Source organism: Pteronotus mesoamericanus, unplaced genomic scaffold (assembly GCF_021234165.1).
Source record: "Pteronotus mesoamericanus isolate MK-2021 breed Mesoamerican mustached bat unplaced genomic scaffold, CSHL_Meso_final contig_22, whole genome shotgun sequence".
In the NCBI taxonomy this organism is placed as follows: Eukaryota; Metazoa; Chordata; class Mammalia; order Chiroptera; family Mormoopidae; genus Pteronotus; species Pteronotus mesoamericanus.
This window is the reverse complement of record NW_026555090.1, coordinates 8,733,272-8,755,803: the sequence shown is the minus strand read 5'-3', so window position 1 is coordinate 8,755,803 and position 22,532 is coordinate 8,733,272. Positions and strand designations below refer to the sequence as shown.

At 52.9% G+C, this 22,532-nt stretch overlaps 1 protein-coding gene across 4 annotated transcripts in view; it reads right to left on the bottom strand.

Moving 5' to 3' along the window:
* GAS7 (growth arrest specific 7) overlaps nt 1-22,532 on the bottom strand; it is a 202,444-nt gene that overhangs the window by 36,187 nt on the left and 143,725 nt on the right. For all 4 annotated transcript variants that reach the window (XM_054571246.1, XM_054571248.1, XM_054571249.1 and 1 more), the window contains exons 3-4: nt 16,527-16,607; nt 4,464-4,549 (exon numbers count right to left, since the gene is read on the bottom strand). In XM_054571246.1, coding sequence (XP_054427221.1) covers nt 4,464-4,549; nt 16,527-16,607 — 167 coding nt within the window. The remainder of the gene's footprint in view (nt 1-4,463; nt 4,550-16,526; nt 16,608-22,532) is intronic.

Below are 22,532 nucleotides of genomic sequence, written 5' to 3'. Positions count from 1 at the left end.
AAAACGTTTACAGCTAAAACTGCAATGTGTCAGGAATTTGCTTTTAAAATGACCCGGGGGTGGGGGGTGGGGAGGCGGTCAGGGGCAAGGACTGGGAATATAAATGAAATGAGACTGGCTGAATAATTGTTGAAGTGAAAGGATTGGTCCATGGTCCTTTATTATAGTATTCCTTCTACTTCTCAAAATGTTCACACATGTCCATAATAAAAGTGTTTTTTTCTTTTTTTCTTTTGAATATCCTCTGCCAATGATTCCAGAAAGTTTTTCTCCTTCCCTTTTTAAAAATGCCCCCAGCCTGGCTTCCCCACCTCGCCTGGGCTGCTCTGAGGTCACTGCGCAGCGAGGAGAGTGGCGAAGGCCGTGCCTGGTGGGTGGCCGCGGGGTCGGGGTGGGGGTGGGCCCTCACGGCTGCTTCTGCAAGCCCCACTCTGCCTGTCTTCCCCAGCCCGTCTCCTGGCCCGGGGCGGGCAGGGTACAGGATGAGACCTCTCAGAGACTCCCCGGCACTGCTCGGACAAAACCGGAGCTCCCCACCACAGGCCTGTGTGGTGCTTCCAGCCTCGCCTTGCACCCTCCCCACACCTGCTGAGTTAGTGACCCACAGCCCGGCTCGGGCTCTGGGGACCCTCTGAAATCATGGCTCTCCTTCCTGCCTCTGAGCACCCACATCTGCTGTTCCCTGCACCTGCAATGCCGTTTCTCCTGTTTGCCAACCTGAGCCCTTGCTCCTTTCCAGTCTTAGCTTAAGTATCTTTCCTAAAGGGGTCTTCCCCGACATCCCCACTCCTACTCCCCGCCACCCGCCACCCTGCCAGGGCCGTGTGGCACACCCTCCCTCCAGCTGTTACCACCGCTGACATGAAATAGTCATTTACCTCCTGCCTTTCTCAGCACTGGCTATAAGCCTCCATCAGGGCAGGGACTATGTCTATCCATGACTCAGTGCCTGGCAAAAAAGGTCACGCTCAACAGAACATGTGTTATTGAAGGGGGGCGGGGCAGAGAGGGTTAAGTAGATGAGCGCTCAGTATTTCACCTCTTCCTCTACCTCAAACCCTACTCTCCATGGGTCCCTTAAGTTTCCAAGCCCTTCGTCCCACTCCCTTTGCCTTCTCCTGTGTCTTCCTTGGGGGGAAGTTCAAGGGAAGCCAGGGCAATTGAAAGGTGGGTCACAAAAGGGCCTGGGCACTGGTGGGCAGGTCCCTTGCCTTCCTCACACCTTGCTAAGGGATCTGACAGGGTCCCCACCACCACAGCGCTCCCCTTCTCCCCGGGAATCCAGGCAGGCAGAGGACAGGCGAGGATGTGCTTCTCCAAAGGCCAGCCAGACTTTCAGCTTTTGATTCCTCTGCCTCTCCAATCAGGTGGGCCCCACTGGTCCAGTACCCAGGCAGCCTGCCCGGGCTGCAGACCTGAAGACTTCCACTGGGTGGCGCCAGATCGCCACCCCCTGTGCAGGCCGAGCCTCCACCAAGGCTGGGAGAAGGAGGGGCAGGCGTCCTGGGGCTGCTGGACACCCAGCCATCAGTCCTGCCCATGACAGAGCAGAGTGGGGACACGCTTCGGGTTTCCATAAAGATTAGGTATACTCCTCACCCCCACCACCCCTCAACAATGTAATGTTCCTGATGAGCTTGTTGAAAGAGAGGCAGCTACCAAGGAGCAGGAAACACAAAGTGGGTTTGAACAAGCTACTTTGTCCACTCCCACCCTGCATGGCAAATAGCCATGTGTTCATTTGCTCCTTCATTCACTCTTCAAATATTAAGTCATAACGGTTATTAATTATAACAGACAGCCTGGGATTGTGTGGGTAAATAACACGCAGGCGGAAGAGCGCCGTATATCCTTTGGGGTGGTCTGTTGCTAGCGCTCTCTGTAAATACCAAACCTTCTTCTATTTCCATGCCTGGGCTCTCGCACCTTTGCGGACAGCCTGCTCTGCCTGAGAGAACGCCATTCTACCTTACGCAACAGTTCTGGGAATCTGCGCACCTTCGCATATTTGCTCTCTCCATGTACTGCATTATTTGTTCTTGGCACTTTGAGGATACAATCGTCAACATTATCATCCAAAACCTCCACTGTTTCTGCACGGTTGTGTCCTGCACAGGCCTGGGTCTCCGGAGCGGGCCCTCACTGCATCCCTAACTACCAGCGCCGCACTTCTAACTCCTTCTTTTTTCTTAACGCTTATTCTACCTGCCTTCTGTAAAAGTAAAATGTGCTCATTGCAGGAAATTTGAAAAATAATGAAAAGTATAAAGGAAATGAACGTGACCAAGACCAAGGTTTCTCAACCTCAGCACCATCCATCTTTTCAAACTGGGTAAGCCTGTGGGGGCGGGGCTGCTCCGAGCGCTGTGGGGTGGTTAGGAACGTCACTGACCCCTACTAGCTACAAGCCAGCAGGACCCTCACCCCAGCTGTGACAGTCAAAAGGTCCCCAAACACTGACAAATGTCCCAATGGAGAACCACAGTCTCCGATGCGGACTGAACCACCCTCCATGCCTGGTTTACTTTTCTTCCAGTTATTTGTCCTCCCACATCTACAGACCTCCTGCCCCCACATAACACCGACTCTGTATGCAGTCTGGGTTCTGCTTTTTCCACTCACTATCATGTTCCCAGCATTTCCCTAAATTATAAATTTTCTTCAGAAGGAAGCTTTCTTAATGACTGCCTGCTGTCACCAGTGGGCGGGGTGTTCGGTGCCATAATCCACCTTGTGCATCCCCTGTTGCCGGATGGTTAGGTTGGGTCCAGTGCTGCCTATATTGCTTGAGTGAACTGCTTCGCACGCAGATCAGAATCCCTGGGTACACCCTAAGGACAGATGCTGGAAGGGAGATTCCTGGGCTAAAGTCTTAAGGCACAGAACGTCCAGTGGCTTCTGAGAAGGTTGTTGCCAGTACACGTTTTGTTTTAAATGGTTGAGTAACAACTCTGTAGTATTGGGGGCGGGGGAGCCAGGTTCTATTAGGGAAGGAGGGAAGAATGATGGGGGGGCAGGGAGATTATGTCCAACATTCTTCCTGATGATGCCCAGGGCAGCCCCAGCTTTTCCAGTTGTTGATAAACCACAGCAGAACTTAGGCTGATGTCTTCAGAAGACATTCCGCAGTCAGGTGGTAGATGAGCTTCATGTCAAACAGACTGCCAGAGGCTGCATGGAGGAGGCTAGCCGGGGGCTGGGCAGGACCCGACAAGGCCAGGGCCCTGACGTGAGCCCTGAGCAGGGGACCGAAGGGGACACACCTGCACGTGTGTGCACCATCGACTGCGCCCAGACCCTCGCTGCCCGAGGTGCGTCCCCCCATCAGCAGCATCGCCTGGGTGCCGGCTGGACACACAGAACCGCAGGCGCCTGCCTAGGCCTCCTGAGCCAGAATCTGCATTCTAATAGGAGGCTTGGTGAGTCTTGAGTCCAAGGAGCCTTGGCCCACAAGAATGTCCAAATTCTTTCCCAGGGTTTTAACGGAACTGACCCTGAGCCCAGCGCTCAGTGTCCTAAGACAACAATGTAATTACGTTTCTGAAAACAAATGCTCTTGCCTGTGTTCAAGCTAAGCGTCCCATTGGAGCTGGCCATAGTGACAGACCCCACGGTCTTCCTTTCAGTGACCGGCACGCACTCGTTGTTGCTAAGAAGCATCTGTTGTCGTGGTCGTCATCATCAGCATCCTCACCAGGACCACCATCACCCTGGGGCCTGGCATTTTAATTCCCAGACAGGGTTGATGGCGTTTGGAGGCTTCACTGAGAATGCCTATAGATAATTTACGGACAGGCCAAGTAAGACTGGTCTGCAGTCCCCTGGACGCAGCTTAACGCCACTGAGAACCCTGAGTCCAGTCTGACCGCCTAGTGATCATGTCAAACTGCGCGACTCACTTAACCAGTCTGGGCCTCGGTGACCTCCTCTGTGACAGAGGAACGGTCCTGCCGCCTGCCCCATGTGTTTGCACAAGTGTCCGCTGAGACGATTGGTGCAAAAGCAGTTTGGGGAATCTTAAGATTTACTCCTGTTTCTCTCAGCCTGCAGCTGTCTCCACGCTAGATTACTGAATGCGATCAAACACTTTACAAAATTCCATTCTGGGTGAGGTCTGGGCAGGAAGGGAACATGCAGAAAAGGAAAATGGCCTGGCCTCGTCTGTGTTCTTAAAGTCATGGGAAACCGAGCCTCTGCATCAGGAACCCAGACAGCAGGCGGGAAACCCCGGTCCTGACAGCGTCTACACGCCCATCACCATCCCCCCGCCAAACCACCCCCAACTTCCAGAGGAAACCAAGCAAACTGTAATGGTGCACCGGGCTGACCCAGAGCGGCCAGCTACTCAGGGCACCAGTGGGCTGTCTGTAGCCAGCCTCTCCGCCATGATGTGCCCATTTTAGCGAAAACTCCCCGATCCTGTATCCATGTCCACCCCAACCTCTGGTAACAGGCCCCCTTACCTGGGACTCGCCGGTGGATTTGCGGACACTCATGTGGGCAGTCTCGGGAGGGTGTGCTGGGGTCCCCGATGCGTGGTATCCATTCACTGCGGGGACAGAAACACCGCTGAGAGGCTGCGCTGGCCACAGACGGGCACCTCTGGCCTTCCGCAACTGCAGCCCCTTCTCCTACCGCGCGGCTGGGACCACTTCCCAGCATCTCGCCCGTATGGACAGAGATTGAGAGCATCCCCCTAGTCCCCAGCCCCCATTACTGGACTTTGGACAACCAAGTTTCCTTGTGAACCAGAGAGGAAAAGGAATGTGCTTATAAGAGGGGAGGCCATGATAAGCTGATGGCCAGCACTGAAAATGTCACATCGATTGTGGTCCCTGGTGCAGATCAAGGGTCCAGTCTCTCTCTCTGGAGTCAGAAGGTCCCACCAGCACCTTCCTGTAATGCCCCCCTGCCAACTCCTCTCTGAGACCCTCTGCACCCTCACTGTCCCTGTGTGATATAACTATAATGGAAAGAGGACTGTTTACCGGTTTCCATGACAACTGTCTTAGCCAATTAATATCAGGGTGATCATAGGACATCCTTCTTGAGTCGGTTGTCTCAAGGTTAAGGAAGGAAAGAAATTCAAGGCTCTAAAATTCTACCCCTGGGACATTCACTTGCGCTTCCCATGTGACCTAACAGACGGGCGGGGGCAGAGCCGACCTGCAGCCCTGCCGCCATCTGCCCTGACGTCAGGAGTGCGCAGCACGGCCGTGTGTTCTCAGCTCCCAAAGGCAGCGCTGCTCTCAGGGTGCCGTGGTGAGCTCGGGGCGCGGCTCCTCCTTAGTGAGCCTCGGCTTCCGGGTCCATAGAGGGGGATAAGCCTACGCAGTCGCCAAGCCTACTTTGTGGGTATGAAAATCGAACGAGACAATACTTGCAAAATGGATCTGTAAATTTTAAAGGACTTCCTGAAAAAAGAGAGGGAGATTTACTGCCTTGCTCCTGAATCTAATCTCCTTGATCCCCAAGGCTGCATGATCACGGGAGACCAAGAAAGCCTGCTGGAAAAAGGGTTACAATGCACACATTGCGCAGGTCGGACCAGAGACAGAGGAATGAGCCGACGTCCGGACCACAGCTGTGTGGAGCGAGCTCTGCGGTGTGGCAGGAACAGGGAAGAACGCTTAGGAGTCAGCAGCCCCTACTCATCTGGAGCGGCCTGCGCGGGAGGCAGGCAATGGGGTGACGAAGGCTACTCACGGGGATCCTTCCTCATGCTGGGGGTGCCCCCACCTGCACTGCTTGCAGTGAACACTCCAGGGCCACCCGTGAACAGGGCCACACCCAGCAGACTCCTGTGGGCAGCTGGGCTGCTCCCTGACCTGCAAGGTCGGCCCTACACTCCTGAAGATGGGTGAGCACAGGCGTGGCCCCCGCTGCGGTGGCTTGGGAAGCAACAAGAAATAAACCAACCCCACGTGGGCAGCCGCAGTCCTGTTTTAACTTGCCCCTCAGGCAGCCGGTCAAACGCTGACACTACCTAGGAGTCCCCAGGTAAAGAGGGGACCAGGATTCCAAGAGCTTCAGAGAATGCCATGCCCGGGGTGGGGTGGGTGGTAGGCAAGGAAAGTCTACTCATATTGGCAGAAGCTATGGCACCAAGGACATTAGACTGATGTTAAATACAACCCCAACGGAAGGCAGAACATTCGAGGAACGTTCCTCATCATGCAGCATGGCACTGGCTTGGAAAGAACGCCCAGGCTGGAGAACCTGAAGAGACCAGCAGACTTGAGAAGAGACTCATGCCCCGCTTCCAGCCGATGGCTGACTAGAGGACAAACGTGCGGCTGTGGAAAATCTCAGTAATTTAATTTAAAGAGCTGATTGAATTAGGTGTATGAAACATAATACCCCCCAAACAAAGATAATATCTTTAGCCAAGAAGCCACAGAATACTGAGAAGAAAAATTTGGGCAAACTTAAGCCACAAATAAAGCATTGATAAATTGCAAAGGGCATAAAGAACACAAGCCACATTCTTTGAGCAGAAAGTAATAAAAGTAGATATCAATAATAACAGAACAGAGACACAAGTCCCCATCCCCGCAACTCCCAAGTGTTTAGAAATGTAAGAAAATGCCCTGATAAATAATCTCAGGTCAAAGAGAAATTTAAAACAATAATTAAACAATATTTAGGAGATAATGAGAAAGAACATAACAAAAACAAATGGGACAAAGCCTGAATGATATTTGGAGGAAAATCTATATACCCTTAATTATTCCATTACCAAAGCCAAGGACAAATAAAAATAAATGAAGTAAACATTCCATTTTAAGATTTAGAAAAAAATTCAAAAACCAATGAAATAAACCAAAGGAAAACATGAGGAAGACATATAAATACGGCAACAGAAGTTCATGAGTTAGGAGACAGGGTAACATTAACAGCCCTGGCTGGTTCTCCGCGTGTTTTGCGGGGAAGGGGTGGTCACAGCAATAAAACAGGCAGATCAGCGGTGTCATTTGAAAGTGAAAGAGAACACAAACGCTCAACCTGGGAACTAGAAAGAAAACATAAGCATAACCAACACAGTAGATATTTTTTCAGTGCAGGAGCATAGGATTTATAATCTCTCTAATAAATACAAAACCTTCCCTAGATTCAAGTCATCACAACAGTTTCAAAGGCCACTAGAATGAGTAAAGCCTTCGGAAATGGCCTGCCTCCAACAGGCCCTGGACCCAGACAGCTGGGTGGGCAAACCCATTCAAACACTCAACGCGGACGTACCTGAGGCACAAGCGGCGCCGCAGCATGGAAAGATGCCATGCGTTTCCCAGCTTGTCACACAGCTCCCGCACTACCCTCATCCTAAAAGCCACCCATGACGACAAAAGCAGAGCCTGCACTCCGTGGGACCAGGACAATAAAACACGATGCTCTTACCTGAGCAGGCCTTAGTTTGGAATCGGTCACTACCTCTGATGGAGCGGGATCCCTGTAAACCCAGGCTGTCCCCAGCTCTGCCCTCTGACCTCTCCTTACGCCCTTCACAGCACCTCAGGCGCACCCTTGGCCAGCCCGCTGCTTCCTTTCCCCCACGTCCAGCGTCCCCAGGCTCCCGGCCCGCGCGTTGACGGCGGCCTTGGACTGTCTCGCACAGGGCATTCCTCCCCAATCCATGGTCTTGTTCTCGCTTCAGTTCTGGGCTGTCAGCTGTTGGCTAATTACTGCTCATGTCAAAACAATTACTGGGAAAGAAAAAATAATTTTCCATTCAACCATTTCTCCCCACACAGCAGCTCCCCTCTGACGCCCTGTCTCGCTGCATTTCACTCAGTCGCAGGCACATTCAGGACGGCGGTGAGCGGGGACTGGGCAGTCAGGGCTCACCCACGAGCCCTCCGAATTGGCACGCCCAGTCCTGTGGCGTTACCAAGGGTTAGAGACAAAACTAGTGAGGCCAGAGTGGGCGCTTGGTGGATAAAATAAAATTGGTCGAAGATCGCTTGTAACCATAAGGAACATAATTGGGTTAGGGATACAAGAAGAAATGTAAAATGCCAAATTAGCTGTTTTGAAGAAGAGGGAACAAGAAGCTCTATCTAGTAACTTTAGTAACTTCAGATACAAATGTAAACACACACCAGCTCACATTTGATTCCTCTTTGTGGGTAATTACACACACAGACCGAGAGAGAGCCTGGGAGAAGTATAATGAGTGCAGGGGATATATGTTTGGGCAGAAGGGAGAAGGAGGTCTTCAGGGGTGGAAGAAGGGGGAAGTGGTTAAAAACAAAAGAGAAACATAGGATGGGTTGTTAAGAGACGCACAAAGCAAGAGACATGGGCCAGGGACTTCTGCTGCCCAGGGTGCACCATCACCGTGGGGTCCCGGCGGCTGACCTGCACCTCCCAGCCCCACCCTCTGAGCCCCCTGCTTAGGTCCCTGCTCCCTAAAGAGAAGATGTACTTTTCCAAGCAAGAAAATCATCCCTGGACACCCCCTCTTGCCTCCTTCAGGTCTGGCGCAATCTCCCTTCTCTCGGGAATAAATACGGGAACTTCTCTCCCAAGGTTATGACCCCTGGGCGCCCAGGAGCCTTGTTCCTGGAATCTCTTCCCTGCCACCCTCCCTCCCATCCCATGTTCAACACGGTGGAACAGAACACTTCCCTGCGGTGACACGCAACCCCATTCTGCAGGATGTTTGTTACGACGATAAGCAGTGAAGGTAAAGGATCCAAAGAGGTGGGGACAAATGCCCCCATGATTCAGATTTAAATTCATTTGTGTACAGCAGGCCTTTTAGAATATGCTGCTGTGCTCTGAACCTCAAACGAGGCCACTACTGGCACTATTCCTACGCTCAGAGGGGCGCAGGCTCTGTTTTGGGCAGAACACCACGGCCCCACTTGGGGAATCGCAACGGCAGCGGTCAGAAGGCAGGTTTTGCAGTCAGGCAAGCACAGCGGCCAGCTGTGTGCTCCCATCCCTGAAGGCACAGTCCCCGCGTCCCCCACAGCCCCCACCACACCCAGGACCACACCCAGGAAGGCCCTGGAAGTTGCTCTTCCAGCATCACATTCACCTTCTCAGGTGTACGCAGCGCCTGGCCTGGCCTGGCCTGTTTAGAGGAGCAGTTTCCCATTTACAGCCTCTGGGCTGGAAATATCTATCTGGCCACTCGGTCCTCACTGTCTCCCCAGGTTGTCTAAGATTAAACTGTACTCCACACAACAAAACTCACAATGCATTCATCTGTCCCTGTGGTTGTGAATTGTTATAACCTGGGGCTTTTCCTGGGCCATCAAAGATTAAACCGGCCTTTCTGAGGTCCCCTGGGGCCTTGGTGGGGAGAACACTGTTTCTCTTAAGAACCATGCAAGCCCCTCCCCAGGGGGGAGCCGGGGCCCTCCCCAGGCCAGCGTGGGCGGGCCTGCAGGCCTGGCAGCACCGGTTCCGCAGAGCGAGGCCGGCTTTGCTCCCCTGTGGGAGAGCACCGGTGTTCAGGGCTTCCTGGTCTAGCGGAGAAAGGGCGGTACAGGAGGGGCCCTGGTTCTGGAGCCCCTTTCCCAGGGGCCCTCTGCTCAGGAGAAGCGCACTGCTTGTTGGCGCACTCCTGGCTGGCTCCACAGGTTCAAAGGCAGGCTCTTTCCAGGCCCCCTTGATGTGGCTTCCCCGGGACAGCAGGAGGCAGGCTGTCTACCCGAGGGTGATCCATCCCTCAGTGCGCTTAAGTGTCTAGACTGGGCGAAGTCAGAACCTGAACCCAGGTTTCCTGACAACCCCCTCCCTCCCAAGGGAAACTCAATAAAAGATAGATTTCCTCCATCTTAAACCACATACACACACAAATGCAAGTTTAAGGCACATCCCAGGCCCAGAAGCTCAGAAAGGAATTCACTCTCCACACCTGCCCAGTCTGGTCAAGTAGCTGCTGGCCACAGGTGGCCATTTAAATTCTAAAAAATTGAATAAACCCTGGCTTGGTGGCTTAGCTGATCAGAGCATCATTGTGTACAGCAAAAGGTTGTGGGTTCAATTTCTGGTCAGGGCACATACCTAGGTTGCAGTTTCGATCCCTAGTTGGGGCACATACAGAAGGCAACCGATCTCTCTCCCCCCGCCCCATTTCTCTAAAATCAATAAACATATCCTTGGGTGAGGATTAAAAAAATTAAATAAAAACTAAATGCAGTATGGTATCCAGGACTGGATCCTAGAACAGAAAAAGAACAATACTGGAAAAACTGGTGAAATCAAATAAAACCTAATTTCCTTAATACTAATGTACAATGTTCCCTTCTTTGTTTTGACAAATGTACCATGTTATTATGTAAGACGTTAACATTAGGGGAAGCTTAGTAAAGGGTATACGAGAGTTCTCTGTACTGTCTTTACAATGTTTCTGGAAATCTAAAATTATCCCCAAATAAAAAAGGTATTTAAATTAAGTTAAAAATTCAGTTCCTCGGGGACACTGGTCTCATTTCCAGTACCCATTAACCGCCTGTGCGCAGCGGCTCCGCATTGCGCAGCGCAGACGCAGGACATTGCCGTCACCGCAGGCAGCTCCCTGGGCGCTCGGCTCTACGCGGCCCTCCTCCTGCCCAGGGACTCCCACGCGAAGCGTCCGGAACCGCCGGTTCACTCGCATTTCCTTTCCCCCTGCCTGCTACCATTTCGCCCCCTATAAATCACGACTTCCACACTGCATATTAAACCAGCCCAAAGACGGCTTTTACCATTCACAGTGGTTACCTAATAGCGCCTTAGGGATTCTGTTTGGGTTTAAACTTTACTCCTGCGGACTTCTCCCGGAAGGGCCAGCGGGAACTGTCTCCAGCCAAGGCTGCCGATGAACACAGCTCCCACAGCTCCAGCGAAAATGGATGTCAGAGGGGGTGTCCCCGGCCCAGCAGCCCAGCGTGGACCCTGCTGTCCCCCCCGCCCCCGTTTGGAGAGTAGAATCAGGTTTGGGGGTGCCCTGGGCGAGGGCTCAGCCCCACTTCCCCGCCTGCTGCCCCATTAACTTGGATAGACGTGCTTCCCGCACCCTGTCTGTAGGTGGCCCACTCTGGAAGCTCACGATGCCTCAGCTCAAGTAAAACGGAGCCGATGGCCTTCCGCGCCTATCCCCTGAACCCCCCTCCATCCCCCCGCCCCGCCCCCGTCCATGAAGGGGCGGGGCCTCAGCTTGGCTGGGCAAACTTGTGGTTCTCACTCACATTCCTCCTGCCCTAATTTTCCAGGTTCTTCAGGAGCAACCCTATCGGGTGTCCGTGGTCAATCACCGTGGCTGAGTTTCCCACATCGCCCTCACTCCCTCCCCAGCCTACCTTGCAGGTAAGCGTCCCAGCCCCCGTCAGGGAAACCTAGAGCAGTCTTGACAGAGCCCCGGGCTGCTGGCTGCTTCAGGGAGGCAGCTCCTCATGAAGGCAAGGCATGTCCGCTGAGGGCTGCTTTCACCCCCACACTGACCCACGTTCCGAGTGACATCCCAGCACCTGCTTCCGTCGCCTGCTCTGTTCTCAAACACGCCCAGATCACTCCTGCCCCAGGGCCTTTGCACTAGTTGTACCCTGGCCCAGAACATTCCGCCACCCCACACGCCTACACCTCTCGTTCTCTTCAAAGTGTCCCTGGCACTGGCACCTCCGCACTGGCACCTTCCCTGGCCCGGCAGGCCCTCTGCCCTACTTTCGTCCCTTGCACTGGAAATACAAAGAAAATCTGACATATCTCACATGCGCTTGTTTGTCCCACTCCCCTGCTGGATGGTGGTTCGTGGGAGAAGGGACCACGCAGGTCTGGCTTATCTGTGGCCATCTCCCCAGCACAGGGAACAGCATCTGGCATATTTTTTGAATGAAAAGGTTTGAAATGCCAACACTGGTGCTTGTGGAAGCACAAGCCGAACAAAAGGGGCTGAGATCCAGGGCCCTGAGTGGTCCCCAGGAGAGGGGTCAGCAACCACAGGACCACGAGAACGGGATGGCTCCCTTTGGAAGCTACTTGCTGTTTTCATTGAATCTATTTCTCTCCCCACAATAAAATTCAATCTTCTGAAAGCTGCTTGTAAAACAGGATGAGAGAGAGAATGGCTGCAAAAAACCCAGTGCTCCCTTGTAGAGAGAAAACCCATGTGGCTATAATTTTTTTCTTCAGTTGTGAGGTTTAGATTAAAACTAAATGAAGGAAGATGTCAAACTATCCTGGATCCTGGTGGGTCGCCTTCCCTTCCATCCCAGGGAGTGGATGGATGGAGAGACAGCGCCTATCCATGCCCAGGCCGGGGGGGGGGGGAGGGCATCACCGTCAGAGGCCGTGGGGAGCAACGTCTCCCTGGCCGGCCTCCGGGCCTGTGTTTGTGGATGGGCAGAGTGAGGCCCCGCCTAACAAGCTGTAACTTTGCAAATGCAAGACGGCCCTGACTGAGACGCACCCTTATTTTAAGTACATTAAGAAAGAAAAGAAAGATGCTTCCAGTTCAACTGGGACACACCATGGATTGCAGGGCGCACCTGACTTCCAAGATACAGGGGCAGGGCAAAAGGCGGTTTACAGTCATTCGTATGGAAAATAATACAATAATGAATGAATAATAATACAAGAATAAACACTGTGTTTCACATGGTCACAACAGTAAACCTACTGTTGTCCCCGCCTTGTATTCAAATGTGGGGGAAAAACAAAAAACAAAAGGTGGGTCTCAGGACCGAAGAACGGGGTTCTGTAGGGCTTGTGCCGCGCCTCATCTCCACGGTCACGGCCTGTCGTCCGGTGACCCTTGAGCATTGCCGGCCCGGGGTTGTGAGTGGCCCTAGAACCCGCTTCTCCACGCTGGCCCCGGCGGCGTTTGGGGCTGGGTACCGTCTGGGGGCGGGGGAGGCTGTGCTGCCCTAGGCACTGCAGGAGGCTGGCGGTGCCCCCGCCCCCACGCACGGGATGCCTGCACCACTCCCCCTGAATGGTGGCTGCAGAAACGACGGCATTGCCAAATGTCCCCTGCTGGGCCGAGTCCCCCGAGTTAGGACCGCTGCACTCGAGAAGCTTAACAAGCACCTCCAGGAGCCCCCCTTACTGCGGTTCCGTTGTCCACGGTTTCAGTTACCCATGGTCAACTGCAATCCAAAAACATTAAATGGAAAATTCCAGAAATAAACAACTCATAGTTTTAAATTGCTTGACTTTCTGGGTACCATGAGGAGATCTTGCCCTGTCCTGCTGTGTGAATCCTCCCTCCGTCCGGCGTCTCCAGGCTGCGTGCGCACCCCGCTCCGGTGGTCACTTAGGAGCCCGCGCGGCTGTCAGACCACTGTCATGGTACCGCCGTGCTGGTGTTCAAGGAGCCCTTACTTCACGTAATAATGCCACATTCATGTAACTCTTAGAACAGTACATTGTTATAATTGTTCTATGTTATTTTTAGTTTTTGTTGTTAATCTCTTACTGGGCCTAATTTACAAATTACACTTTATCATAGTATATATATAGGATTTGGTACTATATCCGATTTCAGGCATTTACTAGGAGTCTTGGGAGATGTATCTTTCGTGGATACGGTGGGGATATTGCCAACAAAGGGACAGAAGCACCAATGAGACCGGTGTCTCCTTTCAAGCCTTCTCCGAGCCTTCAGAACGCTGACGTGCATGGTGCATCTCCAAAGGGGAGTAAAGCAGGTTTCCAGCTGCTCTGGGCTGCAAAGCCCTTTTTGGCAGAGAACTTGATAGACCTGGGCCCCCCAGACTTCTCCTCAGGAGGCAGGAGCCGTGGAGGGCATGTCAGTGTCCACACATCTAACACCTTGGCCACCTCACCGGTTCCCGTCCCTGAACCTGGCCCTCTCTGCCCATCTCCCCACCTTTATTGGCCACACTTGGAGCCCCAACACCCAGCTCAGTGCTGGACAGACAGGACTCCTAGGTGCTTATTGGGTGAAGGCCGGCATGCGTCATGCCTGGGCCTCGCAGGGTCCGGGGGTCTAAGCCAGTGCCTCCCAGCCGCCCTTCTGGGGACCAAATGCCACAAACAGTGGAAAAGGACAGGACACTGCCTGGGGACAGCCTCGGGGAGGGCAGGCTTTAGGGAGGTGATCCCTGCCACTCAGAGGACAGGTTCCCTAACCAGCCAGCAAGGCTGGCTGTGGCAGTTCACACCCACCATCGCTCCACGCCCAAGCTTCCGCTGCCCGTGTCCCTGTCCTGTCCTGCTCCGGGGACCTCTACGGCCGGAAGAGACAGCTGGTTTCCTTCCAGTGTCTGGCTGGCCCGGAGCCAGCCAGGACAGAGGGCCACACCTCACATCACTCACACTAGCATTTCTCTTATTAAAACACACACACACACAAACAGCAAAACAGAAGTCAGTACGCCAGGGACTGCCTGTCGTCAAACAGCAGCTAGGAGGAGGGAACGGGCCTGTTTCTGGGGGCTCGATCTGGTCGCTGATAATGCGGCACTCGCCTTGTCCCTAGGAAATCTGGAGTCAATGCCCCATTTCCTTCCCCCACTAGGCGATCCCTTTTTTAAAAAAAAAAAAAATCTTTTTTTAAGTTAAGCCTTTTAATCTTTTTTTAAGTTAAAAAACCAAAAGTATATATATATATACATATATATATATATATATATATATATATATATATATATATATAAAATAAAAAGTGAGACAAGCCTAGCTGAACTTGCCATGGGAACCCCCCCCGCCCCCTCTCCCACACCTCAGCTGCTCCACCAGAGGTGGGTCTATCCCCTAGTTCGGTTTTGAGTTCAGCTCTGGTGATCTTCACATCCCTAAATACGTCCTTTGATAACACTTTGATTTCTTCATGCATCAGTGGTAGAGAACATCTAAAACAGCTGTCCCCAGCCTTTTAGGCACCAGGGATTGGTTTTGTGGACAACTTTTCCATGGGCTGGTGGGGGGGATGGGCAGGGTGCCTTTATTGCCTGCCACCAGATGCAGCTTAATAGTCACTTGCCACTCACTGATAGGGTTTTGATATGAGTCTGCAAGCAATTGATTCATTATGGTCTCTGTGCAGTCAAACCTCTCTGCTCATGATAACCTGTATCTGCAGCCGCTGCCCAGCGCCCACATCACGGCCTCAGCTCTACCTCAGATCATCAGGCGTTAGATTCTCATGAAGGAGCCGTTCACAGCACGGTCTGTGCTCCTATGAGAATCTAATGCCTTGGCTGATCTGACAAAAGGCAGAGCCCGGGCAGTAACGCAAACAATGGGGAGTGGCTGTAAACATGTAAATACAGATGAAGGTCCGCTTGCTTGCCGGTGCTCCCCGCCTGCTGTGTGGCCCGGTTCCTAACAGACCACAGACCAGCACCGGTCTGTGGTCCAGGGTTGGGGACCCCTGATCTAAAAGGCTCGCACTCTGTAGGTGGGAGTCAGGCCCACTCTCTCTGCGTCTGCCCTCCCTTCCCCTGATCCAGGGTTTCAGAGTCTAGTTAGTTTTTATTCTTTTATTTATTTGTATTATTTTAGCTCTTCCTTTGATTACCTGAGATGTGCTAGGTAAACTATTAGCTCTCTGATGACTTTGCATTCCATGAAGGTGAAGGAGCTTCTCCCCCTACTCCCCACCTTCTGCGCGCCTCCCTCCTCTGTCCAGCTACAACCACTGCACGTGTACAGAGCTACCAATATGTAAATTCCCAGGTATACCCACAATCACCCAGGTCGACACCTGAAGTGGAAAACCAACAGATGCGGTTGAAAACCATGCGACTGCGGTGACATCTGTGCATTTACTCCCCACTGAGGCCAGGCTCTGTCTCGGGACTGAGGGTTCCATAAAGGAAAAGTAGAGGCCAAGTCCCTCCCACCCCCGCCCCACCAGGAAGCAAACACTGGAGAATGACTCTCTGAGGACACTGAGACAGCACACAGCTGGGATCCAGGTGTTAGGTGAAGGAGCTAAATTGAGTGGTCAGGGAAGGCTTCTTGGAGGAGGCGACATTTAAAATAAGGCCTAAATCACGAGAAATCAGAAGCCATTCTCCCTACTGGTGTGACTTACAACTGATCTCCTGGGATCTCAGAACCCTATGTTTCCTAATAGTAGCAACATCCCCCCTATTACAGGAATATCTATCTCGACTCCCTCCCTTTGATATGTCTTCTGACAGAAAACTCATACCCTCACAAGGAATCCTATTTCCTTTCTAGAATGTTCTGCCTGAAAGCTTCCCTAAAAAAATTTGGCTCCCTTTAACTTCTACTCCTTGAAGGCTTTGGGAACCATGTGGAGCAACTCTGTCCCTGCTTCAGGTCCCTGCACTGAGACAGGTAAGAGATCTGATGCCTCACCTCACCCAGCGGACTCCTCTCCCTAAGCATCTGAGCAGGAGTGAGGGTGGGCTACCAGGCTGCTGTCAGCACTACCAGGGCAATGCCACCAGGCGGGGCAACAGGCTTGCGGGGCCTCCTACCCCTCCAGGCATAAGATCACCAGCCAGGTTTCAGACTCCAGGACCCACAGGCTTGACCCTTCCTGTGAAGGTGGGTGTGTGGCCCCTCCCAGCTGCCCCAAAGGGGTAAGCGAACAGTACCTGTTGGAGGCAGAGAGCTCCTGTGAGTGCCAGGGCTGGCTGGAATCCCAGGAGAGCTGCTGGGACGCTCCCAGGTGGTCTCTGTCAAAGAGAGAAACAAGGGCACTTCAGAGTTTCATAAGGTAGAAGCTCCGAGGGCCACAGAGCAGAGCTAGATGATCAGAGCTGAGAAAAACCATCTGGCCAGTCTCCTTCCTCCCTAAACCCGGGAACTCTGGGCCTCTTTCTGTTCCCACACCCTCCCCACCTCCCATCATGACAGAACTCTTTGCTGGGGACCCTTCTCCAAGCAGCGGGGACCAGAAGGAGGTGGCCTTCCAGCGGGGATCCTCTGAACCCTTCCCCCAACGCCCCCCTCCCTTATCCCCAGAGGCTGCCAACTCATGGACCCCCTGAACCCTTCCGTCTGTAGCCCTGGAACCCTAGCTGCCAACTGGGCTTCTCTCCCCAAATGCTATTGTCACCTGAAACCCCAAAGCACAGAGTTAAGAGCCCTGGCCCGGAGGTCTATACACAGACCTGGTCCTCTGCCAAAGGGGTGATTTCCAAAGTCCATTCTGGGTCTTGCTTGAATCACAGCCGCTGTGTCTGACTGGCCCCTCTCCCGGTGCCCAGGTACCCGGCCCAGCCCGAGAGACAGCTAACCCTGCAGCTATGGCGTTGTCCCCCGAACACGGCCTTACGCATTTCACCACTATGAACAGACTTTCTCATAAAATTATCTAGTGATGAAAATGATACCTTCTTACCAGATAATATTCAATGCTACAGAGAAGCACAAAGAACAAAGAGTATCACCATAATCCCACAACTTGGAAGTCCTCACTACCAACACTTTGGTAACTATATGTCAATTTGTTTTCTAGGCATATGTATATCTTTAAAAGAGAACAAAATCATACTGTACGTTCTTTTCACAGGTGGACTTTTATGAGTGTCTTTCCAAAATCACTGAATGTGCCAGATAGAGGCAGGGGTGTCCAGCCTGCAGCCTGCGGGCCACGTGCAGCCCAGGATGGCTGTGGATGTGGGCGAAGACAAAATCATAAATTTACTTAAAACATGATGAGATTTTTTTTTTGTGATTACATGTCACAATGTATTTAACGTGTGGCCCAGGACAACTCTTCTTCTTCCAGTGGGGCCCAGAGACACCAAAAGGTTGGAACCCCTTGGATAGAGAACAGAATCCATTAACAGCAGAGGGTCTCGAGCTAGACTGCCTGAGTTTGAATCCCAGCTCTGCCTCTTACCACCGGCCAAGTGCTCTCAGCGCCTCAGCTTCCTCCTCTGTAACTGAGATGGATAGCGATATCTGCCCCAGGCAGTCACTGTCTTCCAGCCAAATGCCCATATGCAAGTGCTTAGCATGAAGTTATTTTTAAAGTTAACCCAATGTCTGAATATAATGTTAATCAAAAAATTCTAATATTTGTCTCAAATATTTAAAGTGAAAACAGGCAAAACTTTTTCAATGGCTTCACTCAATTAGGATTCAAAACAGCTGGGGTTTGGCCGCAGCTCTGCCTCTAACCGGCTGGCAGCCCCGGGGCAAGGCCCTCTCCTTCTCTGGTCCTCCAATTCTTCATCCCAGTCAAAGGGGTTGGGCTAGCTGGTCTTTTAGGCCTCAACATTCTTGCCCTGCAACTTCGATGGCTGATCTTCCAACCCTGTTTGGGTTTAAGGAGCTTACAGCGCTGGGAGTTGGGTGGTAATATGGAGTCTTTCCCTTTCCCCTTTGCTTTCTCAATGGAAGGAAAGCAGAATGGAGGGCAAGTGAGGGAAGCAGCAGGAAGTGTGTGACCGGGAACAAGCAAGCAACAGGGTCTTTCATGAGGAGTGGGCGGAAGAGCAGGTGCAGTGCCTTCCCCAGGCGGGAGGGGCATGCTGCCTGGTGCTCAGACACCAAGGCCTGGAGAATCCTCCAGGGCTCCAGCAGGGACAACACAGCTGCCCAAGGGTCTGTTCCTGTCCATCTCCCAGGCTTGGCGTGCGCTGACCAACCGAGAACACAAAGCCACCTTGAGCCTGGGGCAGAGCGACCTCACCTGCGGTGGGAACCTTCAGCCCGGATGGCCATACCTCCCACAGGAAGGAAGCCATTTCCAGATCTTTCCAACGAAAGGCTCGCTCATCTATTTACAGCACACCAGGCCCCCGACCAAGCAGAAGCAAAACTGCAGGGCCAGCTTGGGGCCCACGTTCCTCTGGGTTGAGGCCCTTCTGCATTCTCTGGGGTTACATCCCTGGGGTTCTGGGGCGTCCCAGGTGACCATCCAGACTCCTAACAGAGCCACTGCTGTGCAGGTCCCAGAGGCTCTGGGGACCTGGGAAGGTGGGTGGAAGAAGTGAGATGTTCTCCCGGAGAGCCCCACCCAACCTGTGTCCGGAGAAACACGTTGTTTCCTAAAGGCAACCCCAACTCACGCTGGGCCTCTCCCACTGACACCAGGGGAGCCCAGCATGCACAGCTGACCTGCCTGTGGGTCAGACCAGCCTGAGGGGGCTGCTATTCTAGCCACCGAGGCTACAAGCCAGAAATTGTAATTTCCCCATCGGCAGATTACAGTGGCTCCCCATGTAGAATAAAACTTTTAAAGAGGGAGTACACTTGAAAGGTGGAAGGTGACGTAAATCTGGCTTTCAGACCACAGATGCGCCCTCCTTAAGATAACGACAATAACAATAGTAATACTTATAATAAAACAGCACATGGGGTAGGAGTTACTAATTTTCAACAGTCACTTTTGGGTGTCGGTTTGCCTTGCTAAGACTGCATCCTGCTTGCACTCGAGGTATTGGCTTCTAGTGGGAAAGCCACAAGAAGTCTCTGGAACTAGGTGACTGGTCATAGTGATTTGTCTTGGGCTCACCTTAAGTCTTGGCTTCCCCCATACTCCCCAACCCCGCTCACTGGTGGACTCCTGACTGGTCCCTTCCCTTGGCTGTGCGGTGGCTCTCTGCTGCCCCCAGTGGCTATCAGGTGAAATAACCACAGGTACGAGCACTGGCTGGAATCTGAGATTCCTATACTCCCCTGTACCTTTGCGTCTTTTTTTCCTAATACTCCTCTTTCTGGCTTTCTCACTGACTCTGCTCCCCCACCTCTTGTTTCTTTCCTTCCCTTGTTTGGTGGTGGCCCCAGCTGTGGCTTCTCTCCTGGCCCACGTTTTCCCCACCAGGAGGGTCTGCGGGACTCAGGTTTTCCTAGACAGACAGCAGCCCTGCTGCCCCACCTCCAGCCATTGTCCCTCCTCATCTGGAAGCTCGGTCACTGTCCGGTCACTCTGCCATGTTCTCTGCCTTAACGAGGAAGGCGTGTCCCAGGAGACTCCCGGGAGGGCCCCGTGCCCCAGTCCAGGGGTGGGGCCAGCCCTCGGGAGAACGCAAGGTGCAGCGAGCCGTGGGAGCCCTCAGCACCTGGAGGTCTTGCTCTGCTGTCCCCCAGGCCACTCACAGCAGAGCCTCTGATCCCCTCCCACACATGGCGCTTCCTTCCTGGGCCACTGGCTTTGCACACGCCCCCGCCCAGTTAGGGGCCTCTGGCCACTGAATATTCCTAACCCCTTCTGAAAGCTAAATGGGAGACTACTGTTCTTTGCACAGCCATTTGTGCCTGGCCCACTTCAGGTCCCCCACATGGGGTGTCCCCTTCAGTGGTCGCAAAACACTATGAAATGGGTGCTATCATTGCTATTTTTAGTGGAAGACACTGAGGCCTCAGTGAGAAACGGCAGAGCTGGGGCTCAGTCTGACAGCAGAGACCACCACGTGCCAGCCACACCAACGCCCCCGAGCTCGCGCGGGGGCTCTGGGCGCTGAGGCGGCCCGTGCTGCTTTAATCTGTGCACCACTCAAAATTAGCGTTGTAAATTTACTGTCATATGATAAATGTTTATAACCTAAGTATGTGATAGATATTTAATGTAATGAATTGTATTGTTGATTATAATATTAATATATGACTTTATATATTGATATATTATTAATTATTATTCTCTTTGAGGGCCTACTCTGTATCTGGCACTGCTCTCAGCACCGGCGATACTGCAGGAACTTTGGCGGGTTGGACTCCTTCCTCCTTCAGCTTATATTCTCAGAGTCATGACGCTATGCTAGTTTCTGACTATCAATATATAAAATTTCCAATGAATGAAAATTTAAAGTATTTCTAATGGGGGTGGAGGGAGGAAGTCAGGCCAGGGGACAGGTAATAAATAAGTAAAACATATCAGGTCAGGTGGCGGTATGTACTAAAGAGAACAAAGCAGAGAAGGGGGATAGGAAGTGTTATTAGAAGGGGGCGCAATTTTGGTCAGGTGGCTAAGGAATGCCTCAATGAGACAGACACATTTACTATTATCTATTGCTGCATCACACATTACGCCAACCGTGGCAGCTTAAGTCAACACGCATTGTCCCCCAGACTGGGTGAGGCAGGAACCGGGGACGGCGGAGCTGGGTGGCTGTGGCACAGGCTCTGCCATGAGGCTGCAGCCAGCGCAGCATCATCTCTTGCATCACTGAGGGCTTGACTGGGCCGGAGGTGCTACTTCCAAGGCGGGTCACTGGATGTGGCAGGAGCCGGGGTTCCATGCCGTCTTTTATAACCGTGCCCCAGAAGTGATGTTCCATCGTGACCACCAAATTCTACTGGTCACACAGACCAACCCTGGCAACAGCAGGGAGGGACTTACAAGGGCGTGAGTGACAGGCATCGGGGCCGTACTGGAAGCTGGCTACCATGCTGGTGAAGGAGCAGCCCACACAGAGAACTGAGGGAAGAGAATTCCAGGCTGAAGGAACAGAAGAGAAAAAGGCTCGGAGGCAGGCACAGATCTGTCATCTTCAAACAGCGGCAAGGCGCATGGCATGTCCAAAGAGGCAGAAGTGGAAGAAGAGGTCAGAGGGATCAGGGGCTGCGACGGACCATCTAGGGCAGTGGTTTTCAAAGGGAGTCCTCAGACCAGCAGCAGCAGCATCCCCTGGGAATTCATTAGAAATGCAAGTTCTTGGCCCTACCCAAGTTCCTGAATCAGGAACTGTAATGGCGGACCCATGATCTGTGCTGTAGCCAGCCCTCCAGGCGATTTTGCTGTATGCCCAGGTTTAAGAACCATGGCTCTAGGGTTTTAAAGACCACGGTGAGGACTCTGGCTTTTATTTTGAATGTAGGGACAGCCATTACAGAGCATTTTTAAAAAATTTTATTTATTTATCTTTAGAGAGAGAGGACAGGAGGGAGTAAGTGGGAGCGAAACATCAGTGTGAGAAAGAAACATTGACCAGTTGCTTCTTGCACGCGCCTCAACCAAGGACTGAACCTGCAACCCAGGCATGTGCCCTGACTGGGCATCGAACTGGTGACCTTCCGCTTTGCGGGATGATGCCCAACCGAGACATACTCGTCTGGGCCACTCCAGAGTTTCAAGCAGAGAAGTGACATGACCCAATGGCTGCTGTTGTGCCAGGACCTGCGTCTGAGGACGCTTCCTGCTCTGCAGCGGTGCCTTTGTGACAGCTGCCTCTCCCTGTCCAGCCTGTCACTCCTCCAGAGGTCAGACAAGCTTGGGCTCCTCCTGAACGCCCTCCAGAAGCAGAGGCAGGAGCCAGACAGGTGCCATGAATGGGGCAGCGGCCACCCAGGTGCCTTCGCCACCCTGCGGACGGCCCGGGCAGGACCGCCTCCAGCGAGAGCCGAGATGCTGTGGGTCTGGGGGCGTGTCACTCAGGCAGGGCCGGCGAAAGGGGCGCCCAGGCAGCAACCCCCCAGCTCTGGGGCCATACTGGCCCGTGCCACTCGCAGACCCTGGGGGCACAGGGAGGATTCCTGAACGATCTAGTAGCTTCACTGCAGAGGTCCTTGTTTGGGACGCCTCATCCAGACCCGCCTCCCATGGGACCTTCCACACTGGCCCGGCCCTGGGCACACACAGCTCAGATCCCTCCGGAAGGGGCAGGGCAGGGGAGCTTTCAGAAATGGGCTTGTCACAAACCCCTGCCAAG